General features: G+C 34.3%; 1 protein-coding gene across 1 annotated transcript in view; it reads left to right on the top strand.

Moving 5' to 3' along the window:
• The first annotated feature begins 2,826 nt into the window (after nt 1-2,826).
• Nucleotides 2,827-23,327, top strand: part of LOC118183743 (SH2 domain-containing protein 3C) — a 333,243-nt gene continuing 312,742 nt past the window's right edge. The window contains exon 1 of the mRNA XM_085810737.1: nt 2,827-2,845. Coding sequence (XP_085666863.1) covers nt 2,836-2,845 — 10 coding nt within the window. The 5' untranslated portion in view covers nt 2,827-2,835. The remainder of the gene's footprint in view (nt 2,846-23,327) is intronic.

Genomic DNA, 23,327 nt, shown 5'->3' with positions numbered 1-23,327 from the left:
GTGGTAGATTGTAGACGTTTCAGCGCTAAATCCTTGTGGGTGGAGAGTGGTACATGATTCTCCGCCCACGGAAGTGCGACTTCATAACGCCCTTCTTCGTTTAGAGATACAGAATTTTCGAATTGCAATTTTGCTTGCAAATCCCTTTCCTCTCTAGCCTTTTTTGTAACTGGATCTGTTATTCCGATAACATCAAGCCTCCACAGTTCTGACAGCGTGGCATCAGAAATACGTAAAGATAACGAAAGCGTGGAAAAGGAATTTTCTATTTCATAATTGTCAGTGTTCGCTTTCCCCATGACTGTCCACCCAAGTCTTGTACTTACAGCAACTAATCTTCCCCAAGGAAGAACTTCGATTTTACCTGTAAATAAATTTGCAGCAACATCTGCCCCTAACAACAAATGAATCTCTTGGGGGTTCTCCTGGAATAATCTGCAATTTTCAAAAACATCACTGACGTAAATTCCTCTTCTTCTAAGTTCCCTAATCCAGTGTATATTTTTGATTTTAGGGACCGAAGAACATATTTTTCTTTCATCCAATACATTGATTTCGCAATTATACCGTTTATCTACGCTACCCAATTTTATTCTATAACGTTTATGTTTTTCCGAAACTTCTATGCCACCGAAAAGTCCGTGGGTTACACTTTGTTCACCTAAGCTTCTTAATTGTAACCTTTCTGCTGCATACCTGCTTATGTATGAGTTTTGACTTCCGGTGTCAATTATCGCTCGAACAAATTGGTTATTCCCTCTTTCATATATGCGAACAATTAAAGTTTGCAAATATACTTCTGAACATCCTGCTTGATTTGAAAGTACTTTATTTTCTATCTGTTCGTCTTTTTTAATTTCCGAAACCTCGACAGAAGGATTTTGTTTATTACACATAATAGTTGCATGTTGTTTTTTACAAATAGAACAAGTTATTTTTGTTCTGCAGTTTTGAGCCAAATGGTGTAATTTTAGGCATTTATAGCAAGCACATTTTCTTTTTAAAATGTCCCTTTTTTCTTGTAATGATAAGCCGGAAACGAAACTACAGTCATAAGTCTTGTGAAATTGATTACAGAAGACGCAGTTCATATTTTCCTCTCTGCATTCGGATTTTGTAAACAAATCTGTAGCGGTCGGAATCTTTGGTTTATTATGTCTATTTGAGAGACCATATGCGCTTTTCGTTGCAGGGGGGGGAAGAAGACTGTCGCCGATCGGATACTTTTTGCTGTTGCGAAACCGTTGACCTTGTGCGTTCACGGGATGAAAGTTCTGCGTGTAAAAATGACATTAAATCTTTTATGTTATAATCGGTGCCAACATTTTGTGTTCTATGAAATTCAAACGTTAATTCTGAAGGCAATAACTTCAAAATCATCGGACACAGCAAAGCGCTGTAAGATTCCGATACAACATCTAACGCTTCGAGACATCTAATCTGTGTTTGTACTTTATCATACAAGTTACGAAATGTTTTTATGTCATTCGCATTTTTTAATTATTCAATATTCAGCAAATTATTCATGTGCGCATTAATAAGAATGTCTCTCCTTCCAAACCGGTCGTGTAAGATTTGAATTGCTGAATCATAATGTTTTGGCGATAACGGAAGTCCTTGAACGCAGCTAGAAGCTGTTCCTCCTAAATATGCTTTCAGGTAATTAAATTTGTCTACTTTGTTCAATGATTTGTTATTATGTACTGAGGACTCAAAACTATTCCAAAAAGTAAGCCATTGACTACTGTTCCCATAAAATACGGGAATCGAAAGTTTTGGTAATTTAACATTAGGTGTATCTTTTATATTTTGCTGTGTGTTCGGTGCATTTAAGTCATGATTAAGTTCCTTAATCCGTTTCTTAAGCCTAAATTTCCATAACGTTATCTTCTCACGATATTGTTCTGTAATTTCGAATTCATTTTCGAATTCATCTACACTCAGAATTGGTTCAACTTCCACATCGGCATTAGATAGCGTTTCGGTTTTAGCATTAAGCTGTTCTAACAATTCTTCGAGCTCATTAATACTACCTTCATATTTATTTAATTCACTTTCGATTTTCTTAAATAGTTTTGTAACGGCAGTTCTTAAGATACTTCTTTTCTTTTTTAATTTTTCTACTTCAGCCATTATCTTTCTTAGATTCAAACACTTACACAAAAAATATACGTCTCATGAAAAACAAATATTTAACTCTTACTTAGAAAACAAAATTATTCTTTTGCTGAATACTTCAAGAACAAGTATTAAAATCTTCAATTTTAATATTCAGCTTTTGAATTCACTTTATTAGAACTTTTCAAAAAAACCTGGCGTCCCTGTTCGGGCGCCATAAAAATGTTGCATCAGGTTCTTCTATTTACAATAAAATTAATGTAAAATTCCTTACCTGCTGCATCTTCAGTGTTCTCGACGCCAGGCTTCTAATAATCACGTTTTCCAGTAAGAGTTTCTATTACAATTAGCAGGCCATCTTGTCTTTTAATTATTTATTGAAAAGAAAAGCTAATATACACTATTTACAAGGTAGGTGATAATTATTTTAAGACAGTACATTTTTAGTTCTGAGTCTTTACGCTCCTCCAAGCGGTTCCAATCTCGACTGCTTCTAAGAACTTAATTACAGCAAAAGTAAGGGAAGAGATGCCCGCCACCTAGTGGCAAGAATGTGACACACATCGACGATTTTCGCCAGAGCAGTTGTGAAATCCAACGAGAGACGCTCAATAACTCTAGCAGCAACACACGCGAACATGCAGCTCCATGTTTAACTGTGTGTACAGTTAGGGGAAAATCATTGTCAGCATCTCTTCTAATGCACTTCCATTTTTCATGCATAAAGGTATGTCATATAAAAATTTGGTTTCGTTTTCTTTTATTATAAGATTTTTATCACACTTTTCCCGGGGCTTCTGTCTAGTGAGACACCCTGTATTAATTTACAACACCTTTTAAGTATTGTGAATCAAAGCGAACTCGAGTGCCAAGTAAAAATCTGAAAATATTTCAAAAAAAAAGGTGGATGGTAATATAAAAACATATTTAAAAACTGTCAAAATCTTAAGGAAAAATTCTAAACCTTTATTTCTAATTATTATTTGTAATATTTATTTAATAAAACATGAGCATATTTTCAATGTCTCTATCTTATCTCATAACTGTCAAACTGGTAACAAATGTAAAGAGTTTCTGAAAGCTTTAGATTATGGGCGGTGTGTTACTCATAATAAATATTAAATCTCTGGGTGTGTCTTCAGATTCGTCATGCTTCAACTGCTGAAAAAAAATGCTTGTTTTTGCTTGTGAAGACTGACAGTTTGTATAATATTATCATTATTGATACTCTTTTCGTATACTTTTTATGTTACCTATCACTTTATCAGAAATATTTGACATTTAGGGATGCAGGAAATGATATAACAATGATAAATTTAGACAAGATAATTATATTTACCACAAATTAAATTATTCAGATTAAATTTTTTCCGTGAATAATATTCCCAGTGTTTCATATCCACAAGAAGGATAATGAAACAAAATCGCATCAACTCTACATGACAGATATGGTAAAAAAGATTGTATTTTTATGTTAGATTTCAATAAATGTTTCCGATTCTCGGGAATGTATATGTTACGCGGGTATACATACAATACCACGCTGGTCTGGGCCAGAATTAAGCTAACATTCTAACGTCATTCATCACTTTATAATGAAAATGAATGGTAGCCCAATTAAAAAAATAAATATTTACATAACACTAATAAATTATAAACTTACTCAGGCATACTAAGGCACTACTTAACTAGTTAACCTTGTTCTTTAAATAAGATGTTTGCAAATAATTTACAAGTTATATCCCAATGGACAGGACTAAATCATAATTAAATTATTAAAAGACTTATTTATTTTGTCCAAATTTCTCATCACTAATTAATGATAAGAAAAATAAAAATTGATTATTATGTCACAAGGTTAACATCGAATACGCGTAAAAAAAATTAAGCTTTATTTTTAAAGTATCCAAAACGGATGGAGAGAATTAATTACAACTATTTTACAAATAACTGGATGGATATCACATATAACAACCTGCTTTAGATGGATAAAAGCACTTACCAAAGTTCAGTGTAAGTTGTAATTGAGAGTATCTACTCTTAAATTAATGAAACAATATCTAAGTCATTTCCAAACGCTTTTCCCTATGTAGCAGTTCCAAATATGATAAATTATATGAAACAAAATGTTTGCAAAAGGGAATAAAGAAGCATTCATAAACAAAAAATATTCTTTTACGATTTATGACTGATTGTTTTAATTCCGATTTTAAAAAAAAATTTCACATTTTTCACTAAAAAAAAGAAGGAAAAAAAAGTAGAAGAACATTTTTGGCGATTTAAGAGAATCCGTTAATTTTTCTGCCGACATAAGGACTGAATCTTTACAACTGAAATTAATGTACGCAGTTGTAACGATTCAGCTCTGAATTTTGCATGCATTTAATATATTAATATGTATTTAATGTTTAATATGAAAAATATAGGCATTATTTTTTATGTTTTATTGCTAATAATATGTACATAAAATTTAAGTATCGAATCATAGAAATTTTCTGTGTGTACTATTTAATCAAAAATCCATTGCGATTACTTTAGTGCTCCAGTTAACCAGATCTTCTTATATATTTGTGAGTACCTTTCAACAGTAACTCAAGAATACTGAATCCGAAATCCGTAAAATTTTAATATAATATCATTTGTCGTTCTACGCTCAACGTTTACCTCATGTTAGTTAATGAGATAACATGTAAGAAATAAAAAAACTCGCTGAATAAATAAAATGAATAAGTGATTAACTAAAAATAAATAAAATAGATGAAAGACACTTTTTCAGTCAGTCAATAAATGGTAATGAACCTATTTTACGGGAAGCTTTTAGTTCTTTTTAGCGATAATTCTGAGTTTCTTCAACATGAACGTTCTTTTAATGCATTTAATTTACAAGCAAGTGATGTTCAGAATCACATACGTACACTTTATTTGCACAACTGATACATAATTTAACAATGTGAATTATTACGCGTATGTATTCAAAATTATTACACTTCACACTTTCATATTCTTAATTGCTTAAATAAAAATTGTATTTCGAAGAACCAGGATGCTAGAAGCGCCGTCTGATAATTGATGATATTAATTCGTTAGTCCTAATGGAATCCGACATACAGCCACTTGCAGAAATGAAAATTTTAGTCTTATTAAAATGTGTTTCCCTTACCCTTCCTTTGAAATAAGATTTTTGAGTGAATAAGATAATAATGAAATAAGATTTTTAACCTTCATTATACAAAATCGTAATGCATCTTATATAGGCGGGAAGGGGAGAAATAAAGAAAGAAAATGAAAGAAGAAACGGAAACATGATTACTTTAATTGTTCTGAAACACATAAATGTTTAAATTTTAGAAATAATTTAAAACGTGCAACTAATTTTTGAATTATTTGCAGAAACATTAGTTTAAATAAATGTAAAATCCAAATATTATCGTATATGCTCGTATAATATTAGCATTTTTTTTCTTACAAAAGTTTCAATGTAAATATCCAGGTATCATTATATTACATGAATTATTTTGTTCCGAAATTCTATAGCTTGCACTTATTTCCCTGCCGAAAGCTTATGATAACTCTTGAAAAAAATATGTTAAAGCAAAGACGAAGTACCGGTAATTAAACGCTTTATACTACAAATTTAAAATTCCGTCTTGCCTAATTGCGAACTTTGATTTATTTTCTTCAAAATGAACAAGAAGCACATGCACATGCTTAAACACATTATTGTCAATAAAATCTATTTTAGTGTTTACTTCATTACAAAAGCACACATACATTACATGTAATGCATTTTTCGTACTACTAAACAAACACAGAAATTTAAAAACAAAATTGCTTGATCTTAGATTACACAGACACAATTTTTTTTCTTATATCCATTCCAGAAAATCAAAGTGCTGACATAACTGAACTGTATACTGAGTTATTAAATATAATTATTTCAATATATTTAGCAGCATTTTAATTTTATTAAAAATAAATTAAGAGTTCACCTTAACCTGCTATAAATAGTATTGGTTCAATTTTCGGAATACTGAATACCGAATTGCTTTTTAATAATTACTGAAATTCACTTTATAAAGACAGATTCAAGGAATTTGAATAATATGATATACGAGATTGACATTTTGTTTTTAATTAGGAAACAATTTTTGTGATTTTTATCTATTAAAACCGATTATTTGTATAACAGCAATAAGTCAATTAGCAGAACTTGAAAGTAAAATTAATTATATATCCATTTGAAAAACTGTTATAAATAATGTTAGGTACTTAGGCATTATCGTAACCACCTTGGTAAAAGCCGCCAAACTGTGGCAATCATGCGCATAACAATTCTTCAAGTAACCATATCGATAAATATAAGTTTAAATAAGCAAAGTCACCATTTTCATTTATGCTGTTTTTGTTGTATTAGAAGCTATAAAAGCAAATTGCAATGTTTTTGGTCTTTACCTGAATATCGAAATTTGCGCTTGTGGGATTTGCCTGCAAAGAAAGAAAGTTCTGCACAATTTTTGCAGGAATGTTATATTTTGCCACAAGAGCGAGAATGTTCATTTTGCATTTGATGATTTTGTATTTTGGGAAAAAAAGAAAAAAAAAATTATAAATGCAGCGTGAAAAACTGTAATGACGTCTGCATTCGAAGCGGTTATTGTTTTGCCGTCTGCCATTTACTACAGCAGTCAGATTTATATATTGCCGAAGTAAAGAATTAACAAGTGTTAAATTTTGCTTGGAAGATTTAGAAATGGCTGGTAAGACTGTGGTAGAAGGGAATATTTACATGCGGGAAGATACCATTTGTAAGTATTGGTTTTATAAATTGTTTTCCAGATAAATATCGAACTAGTAAAATTAAAATATATACCTTATAATATGTACGATGCGAAATAAATAACTTTCTCCGATTTGAAATTACCATTCTTTTCCTTCTTCGAAAAATGCGCCAAATTACGACAAGGTGGTTGTGGCTAAATATGTCAAATCTGATGAAAACTATTTCTTAAAGCAAACGTACCGAATATACGTCACCATAACAGCACATTTCATCTACTTCAATTGTTTTCAACATGCTGTCATTCTAAAGTGATCTTAATGAAAGGCTATTTTTGAAGCCACTTAAATCTGTGAAAGAGAAAAAAATAATTCTTCCTTTAAACGCAGAAAAATGTGCTACCCGAGTATCCTTTTACCCGATTAGCAGTCAAAATTGACCTCTCATTACCCCGGGGGACATCTCACGTTACTTGAGCAGTTAGGAAATCCATAACTCTTTTGCTACTTCCTACGGGGTATGGCACTAATGAAGCTAACAGATATTGCATCTCAAGAAAGCATCCTTCTGGTTTTTCCGCACTTCGCACGGGAGAAGATGCACACTTTTGAAATTCATATGTTAACCTGCCCGCATTTTTTGTTTTAATTTTTATTTTTTTAAGCCAGATGTATGTTTTGTATAATGAAGCATTTCCTCATTTACCAATAACTTCTAAATTTTCACAGCATTCCCGAAACATAAATAAAAAAATGGTTTGAATAAAATTTGGCGCTTTTCCAAAATACTTCTTAATTTTACTGAAGAATAAGCATATTTCTTTTCGGAATGTGAACAATAAAACTTTAGGTGCAACCTTGTGTTTATCCGCCATTTTTTTAATTCGGAACTATTTACCTCTATTAAACGAAAATTTAATTATAAAATGATCAGTTGTTCCAATCATCATAATTTTAAAATGCTTTAAATTATTTTCATAATTTTTTCTCCAAAAATCTGTAACTAGCTGCTGTATAATAAATAATAACAAGACATAAATTGTAAGCAATTTCTAATTTAAATGAGAAATTTATATCCGTTTGGATTTGCTATCAACACAAATAATTCTACAGTTGATTATATTATACAGATTATTAATTATCCAACTATTTACGCGCAAAGACTAGTAACGTCTAGAATTCTTTCAGAAGTTACGACCAGAAATCTAAACATAATTCTGATTGATGTCTTTGTAGGTCGCATAGAAAGAAGCTTTCACGTGTCACTCGGCAGTAGATGATAATCAGCTGTTAATGCAAGAGGATCATCTTTCAAAGCTTGTCTAGACTTAGCTGTAATGATGATAAACTAAGGAAAGTCCTAGAGAGATGGAAAGTACTTATAGTACTTTACTCGTCATTTTCCCACGAGTAGAAAATTCAGTGCTGTACATTGACAGATAGGAATGTGCACTGAGAATCATTATATATTGAAGCGTCATCTCTACAGTTTAAAGACTAAAGCAAAATCGAAACAAACTTTTCTTAACTTGCTGTATTTGGAGGAAATGAACGAGAATTAATATACAATAGCAAAATTTTATACAATAAGTACTTGAGTTGGAGAAGTGATAGAATTGATATATTGTTTCAAAAATATAAATTGAATAAATACAAATTTAATTAATCCTTTGCGCCATTGCTGCAAGGAATGAAATTTAAATTCTATCAAACATGTATATACGTATATTTAAATTTTAACAAACATGTTTAGAATTGATATATAATGCTTTTGAACAAAAAGAATTGAGAATGATTCTTAAAACCCACGTGTGCAAGGAATCGATTGCAAAAGTTTTTTAGATGTTATGACAACTTTAATCGAAATTGGACAACAATCTGTACTTCCTTTCCTTTTATCATTTTCAAAGATATTCATTTTTCTCATTTGTAATGGATAAAGAATATTGCTTTGGCGATTTCCGAAACTGGAAAATAAAATCAAGCAAAGAACATGCATTAAGTTTTGTTTTCTCAATGGAATTCCTGCTAGCAAAACGTAGCAAAGAGTTTTTTAAATGATGAAAAATGAGAGTACTTTAAATGACGACAATACTTTAATGATGAAAAATGTACAGATGAAAAACACTTATGGCAGTACTTCATAAATTACTTTATGAAAATCAAGAGTTTTTGAGGAGTATAAGATACTTAATAAAGGTAGAGAATGCGTCGAAAATGACTGTGGTAGATCATCCATTTGAAATAATGACCACCATGTCGATCAAGTCAAAAATTTGGTGCTTAGAGACTGCAGTTATTGGACTGCAGTTACTGCGACTGGATATTTTTGTACAAATTCTTATATGATTTGATCTTCCTATATATGACTTTTTTCTTATTTCTATGCTTTAAATTTGCACTTCATTTACTATTGTGAATCTATTGAAGCAATTAAAAAAAAATCATCCTAAAGAATTTTTCGAAACTACTTTAAACCACATTTCGAAGAACGCTAGAGAGCAGAGATTGTCAACTTGGTCCCTACTGCCCACTAGTGAGTGATTTACACTTTAATGGTGGGCGGTAGAGGCTTTTGTCCATCTGATGATGAAAGTTCGTTCTACTGCGCGCGGCTCCCTCCTGCTTCCCAGGCCACCAGCGGCCGAGCGGTAAAGTCGCTGAACACTGGTAGTTCGGTCCGAGGTTCGAATCCCGCGAACGGGCTGGCTGCATGGGTGTTTTTGTGGTTTTCCCCATGTGTAACGTGTATACGAGCCAGTTTCCCTTAGAAAGTCTTCTACGAAAGGCATCCCTCCTCTTAGGCAGATAGCCCTAGTGTGCTTTGCCATAATTAAATACACCAACACCAACTCTCCTGCTTCCCCCCATATATTTATTTATAAGTCTTTCTACTTCTGTTCGGTCTTATTCTGTGGCGCATAATGGGACTGCTACATATTAAGCGTGAGGCTAGGAGAAATTTTTTCGAGAAACGAACTTTTTTTCCTACTATTGAAGGTTTTTTAGCCGAAACAGTTTCGCTGGAACCGATGTCCCCGGCTACCTACGCGAGGCATAAAGTACTATCTCTTATAAATATAAGGAAAATATAAATAGATGGATAAATTTAAGCTCCCACTCAAAAAATTACGTTGCATTTACGCTAAACTAAGTTATTGCGAAACTAGGGGGCGATAAGGAAATTTTACTACCTACAAAGTGGGTTGTAGGTATAAAAAAGTTGACTACCCGTTCTAGAGAGGATTAATTCGACTGCAACGTAACAAATATCGATCAATAAATTGAATCCTTGTGTTTTATGGAGTCATTCTCGATACTCATTTGCATTTTAAAAATAAATAAATCTTTCGTAATGTATCCTGTTTGAGATTTTAAATTGTGTAAAATTTGCTCCGATTACAGTAAAAATAAATTTTAACACTGTCTTAAACTCCCCCCCCCAAAAAAAAAACAATATAACAGACGACATCATAATGCGAAATAATTAGAAAGGGAAGAGAGAGAGAAAAAGTGGAAAAAAAGAAACAAAAAGACGCATTAAATCTACTGTGTTTTATTATAAGTTGTTGATACTACATGAACAGAATAGAGGAAGAAAATGTAATTTCATTTATTTATTTAACTGAAGCAAGCATTTTTGTCACAGACGAACAAAGGCTTATTTATATCCCGAATGTATAATATTCTAATAAACATGGAACATTTAGTTTTTATTTGGAGAATTCGTCTTACCAAAAAAAATTTGTTTTTCGTTTATTGTTAGTTTTAGGACTGTCTTCCTGTTTGCGCGATTCCTGTTTGCGCGGTTGTCAAAAACATTCCTGTTTGCGCGAAATAATCAATCTTCATTACCCCCCTTCCAAAGGGGTTCCATAATGGGGGCCCGACTGGCCGTTGGTCTCTTCCGAAGTGTAGGAAAGCAAAAATTTGTTAGATTTAAAAAAAGAATTTTTAAAAGAAATAATCGAAAGATATTTACGAAGTCTGAGTCTTTGTGTATCTTTGCATAAATGAAGTACTGTATTTAAAAGGGAAGAAATGTTCAAACTCTGCGATGATTTTGGCAATGAACTAAACGACAGTTTCCTAAAGTAAAAACAGTATTTTTCCGAAATTTTGCATAAAGGTGAATTATAACAAAATCTCAGAATATTTATTCGTTGCGAAAAGAAAGGCAGATGAGAAGAAAATATACATCGAATATCAAGGCAGTTTCTGAGAAAGCTTTGTCCTAGCCAAATGAAGCTTTTTTTTTTTTCCTAGCTGTAAATTGTCAAAGTCATAATTCAGAAATATAGCATCTGAATCTCGATTGAATGGACTTGCTTTACTTGCATTCATCGGAATATCCAAATACATTAATAGAAACCATTGATAAATTTATTAATTGTCAAAGGTAAATTTGTTAGTTTCAAAGATTTAATTCAGAAATTCCGGAAGCATAGCGCACGATTCAGCAGTGATTGTATATATTTATCATACTAGTTTAAAATAATTAATTATGTGTATATACTTGTTAGTAATTATTGATAGTAAATATAAAAAGTTAAAGAGTATATTTTAAATCATTTATTTTTATATACATATCTGTATTTGTATATAATGAAATTGCTAATTATTAATGCTCTTTTTCTAAATATCCTATTCATCTAGCTTCTTTTTTAAGAGAAACTGTACTTTATGAGTCACTTTCAATTCTGCGTAATTTCAATTGTAAATGCGATTCGCAATTTAATTTATTCGTATGGTGGCAATATTAAAAACTTCGGAAACACTGGTTCAACAGTTGTAACTGAAGAGTAAGTACAATCAGCTTCTTTAACGCAAATATCAAATGACTTTAGTTTACTCTGACGATGGATATTTAAAAAGTGGAGAATTCAGTAATCGTCGAATATTGCGATATTCTGATAATCCCTTAAAATTCGTGCTTTCGAAATCTCTGATAATCCCTTAAAATGCATGCTACGATTAGAAAATTTAATAAATTTGATTACAGTGTGACGTTATTAGGTTTAATCAATGCAGCAAATGTGAAAAATATGCAGTGCCCTCCCCGAGTCTCGAACCCTGGACCTCTCGAATACACGCCCGAGTAAGCTTCCAATTAATCACGAAGGCATGCGGAAAGGAGGCAGAAAATACCTTATAACTAAAATTATCAATTTTATCAATTAATTAATTTTTTTATACTAACTAGCTTTACATACCCTGGTGTGTACCTTTAATAAAGCTTACTTGTACATTATGTAAACTTGTATTTTATGCCAATCGGTCCCCTTCCCCACACATGTTGATGTCATCAGCATTTATTCGTATTCCTTACATTTTACAGCAATAATTCATAAGTTTGTCTTACGTATATCTGAGGTATGAAGGAATATGTGAAGAACACGTCCCCCCCCTTTCGGGGCCGAATTTTGAAAACGTTTGAAATTCGTTTTTAGGTATTCGTATTCCTTACATTTTACAGCAATAATTCATAAGTTTGTCTTACGTATATCTGAGGTATGAAGGAATATGTGAAGAACACGTCCCCCCCTTTCGGGGCCGAATTTTGAAAACGTTTGAAATTCGTTTTTAGGTATTCATATTCCATACATTTTAAAGCAAGAATCTTATGTCCGTCTGTTTCTTCCTTACATGAAAAAACATAAAAACACGTTTTGCCCGCCGAATCTTAAAAAATCGCTTCTTAAATGACATCTTTGGTACAAAAGGAATAAGCTCCTAAGTTTTGACATCTGTATTTCTAATAGTTTTGGGCGATGATCTCTAGATGAATAAATGAATAAATCAGGAATTCATCCTTTATGTATAGATTTATAATAAAACATCTGAACAAATAAATATGTATACCAATTAAAAAGAAAACTATTTCAGAAAAACTAATAAAAGAAATTAATTTACATTCAGTAATGCGCACCAAGTTCGTAACGTGCTAAACGCGTGGAGTTTTAAAAAATCGGCTTTGACCACGCCGAGCTCCTTGGAGTAAACACGCTGCGCGTGAATCTGCGCAAAAGATCAGGGAGGAATCAGGAGGAAACTAGCATCTGAGGTGCTAGACCAGTGTTTCTCAACCTTTTTTGTGCTATGCCCCACCCAATCATCTCTAAAATTTTTACGCTTCCCCTAGCATATACATAATTTTTAATATTTAAAAATTGAAATATTCACGAAAGAAACTTGAATAATAGCTTTTAGGAAGAAATGACTACGAAATTTTGTGAGCAAACACAGTAAAAGAACTTTCAAAACATGGAGAACTGAAATTCAAGAAGTGAAAGTTTTTTATTTTAAGTATTAATAATTTTTATTATTTAAATTTAGCGAGTTCCTTGCGCTTGATACTTACTGCAAAGAAATTTTATGTCAGGTTCCAATTTAGATAACTTGAGTCTCAAGTCACCCGGTTTCATTATATCCAACCCCCCCCTTTTTTTTTTAAAGCAGCAAATCATTTATGGCACTAAATCTGCATTCAGCAAAATATGAAGATGGAAATGGTAACAATAGTTCCCTTGCAAATTTTGTTGCATTTGGATATCTGATTCTGGTTTCCTCACAAAGCTATGTCATCGCTCCTTTTATATTAAATAACGTTTTAATTGACTCATCATTTTGCATTTCTGCGAGTTCTTCTTTTTACTGCATATTTGAAATATCAGCCAAATCCACTAGCATTGGCTGCATCATCCAAGTTGGAAAATCAATTTGTTTTAAGTTACAAAATCTTTTAAATCAGCTGATAAAATTTTCAGATGATCGACAATAACAAGTATAGCGGTAGTCACGTCACATTTTTGGAGCCAATGAGACTTTTCAAAATTTTTGTGGTACATAGTATATGCCTGACATAATTCAACAAATATAACGAAACCAAATATCTTCCTTTTGCATCATACGTTTTATTTGCTCCTTGAAGTTGTTTATTTAATATATTTAATTTTTGAAAGATATCGGCTAAATAACTCACAATTGCCTTGTTATCCGTTAACGGATTTTCATTTCAGGTTTGTTGCTTAAAAATAACTAAGAGTATCAAATAGTTCCATAAATCTTTCCAAGCAGTTCCCTTTCGACAGCCTTCTTACTTCAGTGTGAAGTACAAGTCTCATATAGTCTTCATTTTGTTCTTCATAAAATAACTTGAAAAGACGTTCACATTTGGCCCTAGTTTTAATAGCATTGATACACTTTATAACTGAATTTAGTACTTCATTTAGAACAGGCGAATTGTTTTTAGCTACCAGGTTTTCTCTGTGAATAACACAATGCACAAGAAGCATTTCTGGATTCTCATCTTTTGTCAATTTTAAGCAACCCTTTTTCTTATTCCGTGCTTTATTTTATTTTTCAACCATCATATTAGGAGCACCATCTGCAGTGCAAGATGTATTATATTTTTTATTGGTATATTTTTTATATCTAAGTAATTTTTTGGCTTACTATAAATATCTTTGGAGGTAGTGGTGCTTTCTAATGATTTACAGAAAATTTCTTCGGCAAAATCCCGTTTATGAATATATTTTACATAAGTTACAAGTACGGCCTCACTGTCTCTCACAGTTGGTTCATCCGGAATTTCACTGATGGCGGTCCTGAGTTTGTCCAGGTCTGTCTTCTCTCTACACCCGATGAGTAGTTCCTGCGAGCGAAGTGTAAGAGTACCCAGACCACCTAGGCGTACCATAATAGTCTTTGGAGTGCCACAGGACAGTACAGCTACAGATATCACAGAGGCCTTCTCCAACTTGTTCCCAAGTAACACGAAAGAGTTTATATTCCCTATTCGTTCCTACCCAAAGGAGGATAACACCTGCCATTGGCTAGTGGGTGTTGCAACGGAACAGGAAGAGTTATTAGAAAAGAAAAGAATCTACATTGGACTTTGCGCCTGCAATTTCAAAGAATATCTCCAAGTGATACGGTGTTACAACTGTCAAAAATTTGGGTACTTTAGACGTTACTGCAAGTCGGATACAGCCTGCTCCAAGTGTGGTAAAGGTCACCTGTTAGAAAAGTGTGACTCAGTTACCATCAACTGTGTCAACTGCAGCCTCGCGAACGAGAAGACAGGTAGCACCTTTGACACACAACATCCAGCAAGTGCATCGAAATGTCCATGTTACAGACAAGTATTGGCGAGAATGAGCTCAGCCAGGGAGTCCACTCAATAACAGAGAAAGTTTACAACAGAGATGGGTCTAACATCAAAATTTTACAGTGCAATCTCCAAAGGGCAAGAGCAGCCACACTCAATTTCATGGAGGTGATGTCCTCCAGTACAGCAGACCTGGCACTCCTACAAGAACCTTACTTGAGGGACGGCAAACTTCTCGGCCAACCTTCTACAAGTAAATCCTACGCCTCCAGTACGGGAATGGCAGCCATCTTGTATAACGGCCCTCTAAGTCCATTGCTTCTGGATACGACAGATTACACAGTAACAATCTTGATTGAATCCTCCAACATGAAAATAACAATCACTTGCGTTTACTTCCCCCCCCAAGCATGCAAATTGAATGCCTGCTACAGGAATTAAACCCAGCCGTACTGCGAACATTCCAGAATACCATAGTGGCTGGTGACTTTAACGCCACCAGCCCCTTATGGGGAGCACATACAGAAAATCGCAGAGCGCAGAAATTGTTAGAATATACAATAGCTCACGGAATGACAGTAATAAATAAAGAAGACTCCCAACCTACATTTGACAATGGAAGAGCAAAAGGCTGGCCAGATGTCACATTTGTCTCATCATCAATGTCAGCGTACATAAACAACTGGGATATAATGGACATACCCTCTCTGAGTGACCATCGTATAATTCAATATGAGATCAATAGTAGACTCACGTACCTAACAAAAAGACGTTTCAAGACCTGCTACGGAGGGCACACTACTTTAAAGTTTTACTTCAGGCCATGGGTGAGTGAAATCTTGGAACAACTGGATAACTGCGACTCCCCGGAGGAGCTGGATTCTACATATGACTTCATCATAACTAAATTAACTCAGGCAGCAAGAGCTTCCTACAAACTTAAAGCTATTAAGCCGAAAACATATACATCGTGGTGGAGCAACCACCTCAAGCAAAGAAGAAGCAAAATACGAGCCCTAAGAAGGCAGGTGCAAGCGGAGAATGATGAAGAACAGAAAATATTAAAGTTGGTACGCTACAGGAAGGAGCTAGCGCAATACAAAAAGCAAATCAAGGCAGCGAAACAAGAGTCATGGCGTAAGCACTGCAGTAACGTGCAAGCAACCTATGGTACATTACAGAAAATAGCCACAAATAAGGTTTTTCAACCCCTACAACTTACCGCTAAAGTAAAACAAGATGCAAAAAGCAAAACAGAAGCTCTAAACACTATCCTAGAAGTAATCTTTGTTAAAGACCAGATGGAATTTGATTTAGTAACTCACAGAGAAATAAGGCAGAAGTTTAATAGGAAAAGTTGGAAAAGCAGCAACAGAGATATTACTCTTCCTACAGACCACGAAGTTCATAATATCATCAAAGCCTTAGCAGACAAAAAAGCACCAGGTCCCGATGGTATAGATAATACCATTGTTAAAGAAATTCACAAAGAATTCCCAGGTTTGTTTCCAAAACTATGCAGAGCCTGCTGGCGACTCGGTCACTTCCCTAGAAGCATGAAACTAGCCGAAATTGCACTCTTCCACAAGCAGGGCAAAGATCCGTCAGACCCGGCATCTTATAGGCCCATAAGCTTACTGCCTTCAATCAGTAAGATTTTAGAAAAAGTAATTTTGCAACGCCTTAATTTCTACATGTGCAGGAACAAGTCTATAAACGAAAAACAATATGGCTTCTGAAATGGAAAAATGGAAAGTCCACAGATAATGCCTTAAAACAACTGCTAGATAACATAGAGCAGAATAAAGACAACAATATGGACACACTGGTTATTTCGTTGGACATCAAAGGGGCATTCGACTCGTTGTGGTGGCCAGACGTAGTCGAATGCCTAGACATCATCAAATGCCAAAGGAAATCCTGAATCTTATACGCAGCTACTTGCAGGATCGTTGGATACAGGTTACAACGGACAAAGATGTACTCAAAGTCAAGTTGGAAAGAGGCTGTCCCCAGGGTTCCTGCTTGGGAGCTACACTTTGGAATCTTGTAGCGAACACAGCCTTTGCGCTCTATGACCAACAGCAAGGAGTGGGTATCCAGGCGTACGCAGACGACTTTTTATTGGTCATTTCTGGTAGCACGGACATTAGGTTAAAGGCACAAAACGCAATCAATATTTTTGCAAGCTGAGCAAATCAGCACAAATTAAATATCTCAGCAGATAAAACTAAACAACTGTTTATATGAAAGCATGGAGCGCGAAATAGGATTCCCAACATTAAGCTAAATGGAGTCTCTATAAAAAGGGTCACTGACCTTAAATATCTAGGTATTATATTTAACAATAGGCTTTACTGGGTACCGCATATTAAAGAGCTTAAGCAGAAAATAAATCAAATTAGTAATTCCATGGTTAGAACATCAGGACCTCATTGGGCACTCCAATCACTATGCTCAAAAGCTGGTACAGAACAATCTCAGAAAAGATCATATTATATGGGGCTGCCATGTGGGGAAGGAAGCTTACTGCCCATATGAGAAGACAGCTTCTCACCATACAAAGAATGCAACTTTTGATCATATGCAAAGGTTATAGAACATCCCCAACTGCGGCACTGCAAATGCTGGCGGGTATCCCTCCACTGGATCTTCTAGTGGAGAGAGAATCACTATTAGTAAGGACATTGCGCCTAGAAAATAACGTCTCTCTGTGGCAAAAGACATTCTACCATACAGACTATGAGAAGCGCAAGCCGATCATGCTTGGACACCCTGCAGATACTGATTTTTCCCACACAATATACATGCAATACACGCCGCCAAATGAGAAGGCATTTGCTATTTATACAGATGGCTCAAAGACGGAAAAAGGCACAGGCTGCGCCTACTGTGTACTCCAAGAAGGAGAAGTGGTTAAAACTTGGGAAAGACGACTGGCAGACAAAATTATCGTCTTTCAGGCAGAGCTTCTTGCATTAAAAGCAGCCATCAATTTGGCAAAATATCAATTAGGATTAAAGGTCAGCATATATAGCGACTCTGCCTCAAGTTTGGAGTCCATCCGAGGGCACAAGACAAGGAGTCCTTTGGTGCAAGATATTCAGAAAATTCTTCTGAGTATCCCACCAGATGACAGACCTATCCTGATCTGGGTTCCAGCTCATGTGGGTATTACTTGCAACGAAGCGGCTGACCTGCTTGCGAAATCTGCTGCCAATGACTCCAGTAGATTGGAAAACGCAGTAAGTGTTCCGCAGTCCTATTTAAAAAAAAACCACGCTCAATAGCCTTTTTCAAGAATGGCAGAAAAGATGGGAAAGAGAAAGCACAGGGAGGAGAACCTACAAGTTCTTTCCAAAAGTCACGTGCTCAGTTAATACATTCAGCGGAGCACAAACTCAATTCTACACTGGCCATGGTCCCTTCCCACATTACCTTAAGAGATTCGGCATACGAGCATCAGATTTGTGTGAATGTGGTGCGGTAGGTGATGCAGATCACTTCCTCTTCAATTGCCCACAAACCGATAAACTGCATTTAAAAATGCCAAGCAGTGAATACTGGCCGCAATAGGCAGAGAATACCCGCGGCAACAAGCAGACAAAAACTAAAATAGAGTAGGTAATCAGGCTTTGCTCAGCAAGATACTAAGAAATTCTCCCCCTGTCTTGAGAATTGTATCTTCGCAGCATAATTTTAATAGCAATTTAAAATACTACAACTGAATATCAACACTAGGAAAATAGCTCACCCCGTAGAATAATAACAGGACTGTAAGAGCAAAACTATTGTAATGTTAGCATATTACTATCCAGTTTATATGTACTTGATAAAAATAATATTGTAAAGTAGTTTAAATGATATTGAAAATCCAGTCAATGTGTAAATGAATTACAAGTTTAATTTTGATTATCTCAGTAAAAGTATTGTAAATATGAATTCATATAATGTCTAAATGTACACATAGATGTCATGATTTTATGTATCTATCATATGTAACTTGTACAAGACAATGATTGTAATCAACATATCTATGCTTATACACAGGCCTTGTATGCCCATGTAATATTTATATGTATATTTTTACACGGAGGAAATTTTCCCTTCTGCCAGGATGACTACTAACACTGTAAGACTTTTACAACAAAGTCAGGTCAGTGGTTATCTCAGGCGGCGCTCAGTTGGTTCATCCATTTGCACCGAAAATTTTCTTGTTTTCAGCTTTTCAACAAGTTGCATTTCAATATCCTCACTCATTTAATTTTTCTTCTGCAAACAGTACTGTTATTTAGTGGCATAGCTTTAACGTCTTTGTCATCTTTTTCTAGAACAATTTTAAATGCTGATATTGATGGTTTGATTAAATTCTCCCCTATAGTATGGCTTTTCCCAGATTAAGGGATGAGTAATGAAATTTGATAAATAGCCTCCAGAGCACGATTAACAGTTGCATTATGAGCAGTAAATAGACACTTTAATATTATTTTCTCCATTTTCAAAAATTTTCCTTAAAGTGTGAAAATAATTCGAATCTGAATTAATATCAGCATTATGTTTGGGCTTCAAATGTGCCTCAAGACGACCTAGTTTCATTGATTTGTTGGTCAGGCATTATTGGCATAAAAGGACAAAAGTTGATCGTTTATCAGTGGCGTAGCGAAGGGGGGGCAAGGGGATGTATGTTGCCCCGGGCGCCGTTCACAGAGGGGCGCCAAATGGTCTTCAAACAAGATTTTCCAGAAAATTTCAGTTTTTATTTCTATCGATTTCTCGAAAATATATTTTAAATTAATAATTATTGTAATATAATTAATTACTTATTTTCTTGATTTGTCTGATGAAATGTGTAATAAAATGTTTGCAGTACATTAACCAAATATCTCCGCATACAAAACGTTCTTTCTAACCACTTTTTCTCTAAAACAGAAATATATTTTTATTTTTTTAAACGAAATGTATAACTCCCGTTTTTTATTTTAAAATAATAACACGACCTTGTCCCGCATTTCTCAAACTTATCCAGTTTTCAAAAACCGATTCCATAGTCTGGAAATGACATTTTTAGGAAACTACCGCTATAATGGATGGATTATGTTACTTCCGCTACAATGGATTGCGTTTGACTATCCTGTAAACGACGTATATGCGTCTTCCTGGTTACCGATTCAACTAAGTCATCTTGCTGAGACATCGTATATTCACTGCTACAAAGCATTCAACGCGTGTCAGTTGTTTTTAGTCTCCTACTAAAAAGGAATGCTGCAGGTCGCTCCTTACTCCTTATCTAAAACGCATAGTTTCCGACGTCACAGACTAAATTTGCATATTCCCAAATTTGTAAACGCTATAATTTTCCTTTATAATCTCTTCTATTTCCTTTTGTTAAAAAGGTTGTCGATTATATGGTTATTTAATACCGTACTCGCAATGTCCCCTAATTCTTTTGAGCATTGAATGTCCGCAAGATGTTATTCCGCAGTAGAAAAGAAACTGAACCTAAAACTCCATCACAGATCTATGGAGAAAATGTTTTTCCAAACCAAAGAGTAGCACTTCAAATACTTCTTACTATTTCATTATCAAATGCTAGCTATGAACGTTCATTCAGCAAATTAAAATAAATTTTGACATATTTACAATCAACAATAGGACAAGATCCCCTAAGACATCAAGCATTTTTAAATGTGGAAAGAGAAAAATTTAAAATGACCGAATTTGATGAGGTAATTGATAAATTTGCTTCATCCAAGACAAGAAAAATGTATACATAGTAATTAATTATATTAATGTATTATAATACTATATTGTTATTAATAAATATATCTACTTATCTATAATATATATTAAACTTTTAATTGTTTAAAACTGTACTTTTTTAAAAACAGTTATATAAATAAGTAAAATAAGTAATACCTTTTTAACTAATTCTAGATCATCGTATGTCTGATTTTTCCGCCGACACAGATACATTTCCGAATCCAATGCTAGTGTAGTTAGGTAGTGACTGTTCTTAATACATTTTACAGTATTTTATGGCAGATTCAGCGTTTTATTATTATTTGCATTATTTTCTTATTACGAATATATTCTATACATTATATTATGTAAGTGTTTTTTTGGGAGGGGCGCCAAAAAAGGTATTTTGCCCCGGGCGCCAGTTATGCTCGCTACGCCACTGCCGTTTATGGACCGGGTATGAAACCAAATTTTAAATATGCCTCCGAATACCGACGAACGTTTTTTCTTGCTTGCACCCCTCATTTCACTAAGGGCTGAAAGAAAGAAATATAAGATCAATATAAACAAATCTGAAAGCAGCTGCTGTTGCCATTCAAGAAAAGTTATATACCAGTTGCCATTCCTACAGTAAAAGATAAAAAAAAAATTCGTTGGTTGAAATGTGCAAGAAACGTCTGGAAAGCATAATGTGTCAGTTATTTAAATGCCTTTAAAAGCATTTAAATGTCCATGTCTACAGCGAGAATTCTTTATAAAATATTTAAAATGCACCACAATTTAAAAAATTTTTTACGTATACATCACATAGATTTTTCTTTATTTTAGAGAATAAAAAATTAAATTTTGAAAAATTTTGACTTCATGAAACATATTTAGAACGTCCTTTTGTCCCCTTAAACTCTGGACAAGTCCATTTTCGAATTGCCCCCTTAACAGTCGCATTGCCCCCTTGTGGGGCGTTTGCCTCACGTTGGGAAACACGGGGCTAGACGCTTGTATTCACAAAGAAACTGCCCAACTCTTTTTAATGACTCACCCTGACATTCCCTGAGGAACTTTGGGAGGGGGACTGTACTCCCCGATTTCGCGCAAACAGGAAGATTTTTTAAAAATGAGGAAACAGGAATCGTGGAAACAGACCCAAATCTTTAGAACAGTCAGGAACACGCACTCGATCTTCAAGTTCATCCTTGTTCACGCCAATTGGCTATACCTCCGAGCCACCTGTGGCCATACCTCCAAGCCTCCGGCCATTCCTCCGAGCTGTGATACACCTGTGTCGTTACTTGTGACTGATGTCACAAAGATGCTGCTAACACATACAGGTACCTGTCTTCCTCGGAGGTGTCCACAAATGGAATTCGGTAATCAGTCCCTCATGTGTCTGTTAAACCATCCTGCCTTTTAAGGACCTCTGAGTAAAGTGAGTAGAGGCTATTAAAATAGATTTGTTACTATCCTCAAGGCTGGAACCCAAGCGATTTAACATTTAAAATCTTATATTAAAAGAAATAACAAAAAATATAAATACCCCATTAAAAAAAAAAAAAAAACTGAAACAATTCAGATTTTAAATTACGTCCAAAGGGGCGTTTTTTTTAACTTTTTGTGTGTTACCTTTATTTGAAAACAAATTTGTTATCTTTAATGTGACCGTACTAATGGCAAAATCTTGGCGTTCTATCCTGTTCTACCTTTATGAAGAGCTCTGTAATTTAAATTCGTATTTATGTTATACGTCGAGATACCCATGAAAATGCCTATGCAAGCAGGGCGTTCCCTGAGATCTGAAACCGGGTCGAACTGCCAGTTTTCGGGCTGCGCCATCCTCTCGGTCAGTTATGAATATTAAGTGCAACTTTAGGATGAACCTTTATTGGAATTCGACATTAAACTTTCATAAAAGAGATCTCTTTTTCTGAAGAAAATTTTAAAAAATCTAATATTTTTTGTTCTAATATATATTCAAATTATATTTAATTTTAAAACGCATAGATAATTAATTATACAGAAATACAATTTATAAATTGAGTAAAGTTCCTGTTTTAAAGAAATTATTTAAAAAAATATTTTACTAGATACAGCAAAGACAAAGATGAGGGAAAAAAATCAGCCATATATATAATCAATATAAACTTGTTTGCCAATAAATCAAATGATTTCAATCTCAAGTTCATTGAATACTAGATAAATCAACTTGCAAATGATAATGATACCGACAGAATTTGAAACATCGGGAAGAAATCAACAAAGCGTAGGATGTGGGAAAAGGTGTTACGTTCGCCAGGCTGTGGTTGCAATTAAGGCATGGAGGTAGGAAAGGGAGGTCTTACTTCCTACCTCCATGAATTAAGGAGGGGGGAGTAAACCCTGTTATACGCAATAAGGATTTCATTAAGGAATAGGAGAGAATAGGAAATGACCATAAGCTGTCAGATTCGACCTTGAGTTTGAAAACGGCGGGATGCACGACGCTCCGAGGGAACAGAATGCGACGTCATATGTTTTGCCAATCGCATGGTTGCCATTGGGTGACATTTATTGCCACCTGAGGCGAAACGCTTCTTTATTTTTCTTAAAA

Source organism: Stegodyphus dumicola, chromosome 2 (genome assembly GCF_044657685.1).
Source record: "Stegodyphus dumicola isolate Sdum_Otavi_A_Nest chromosome 2, ASM4465768v1".
Lineage (NCBI taxonomy): Eukaryota > Metazoa > Arthropoda > Arachnida > Araneae > Eresidae > Stegodyphus > Stegodyphus dumicola.
This window is presented reverse-complemented; position numbering and strand designations above follow the sequence as displayed.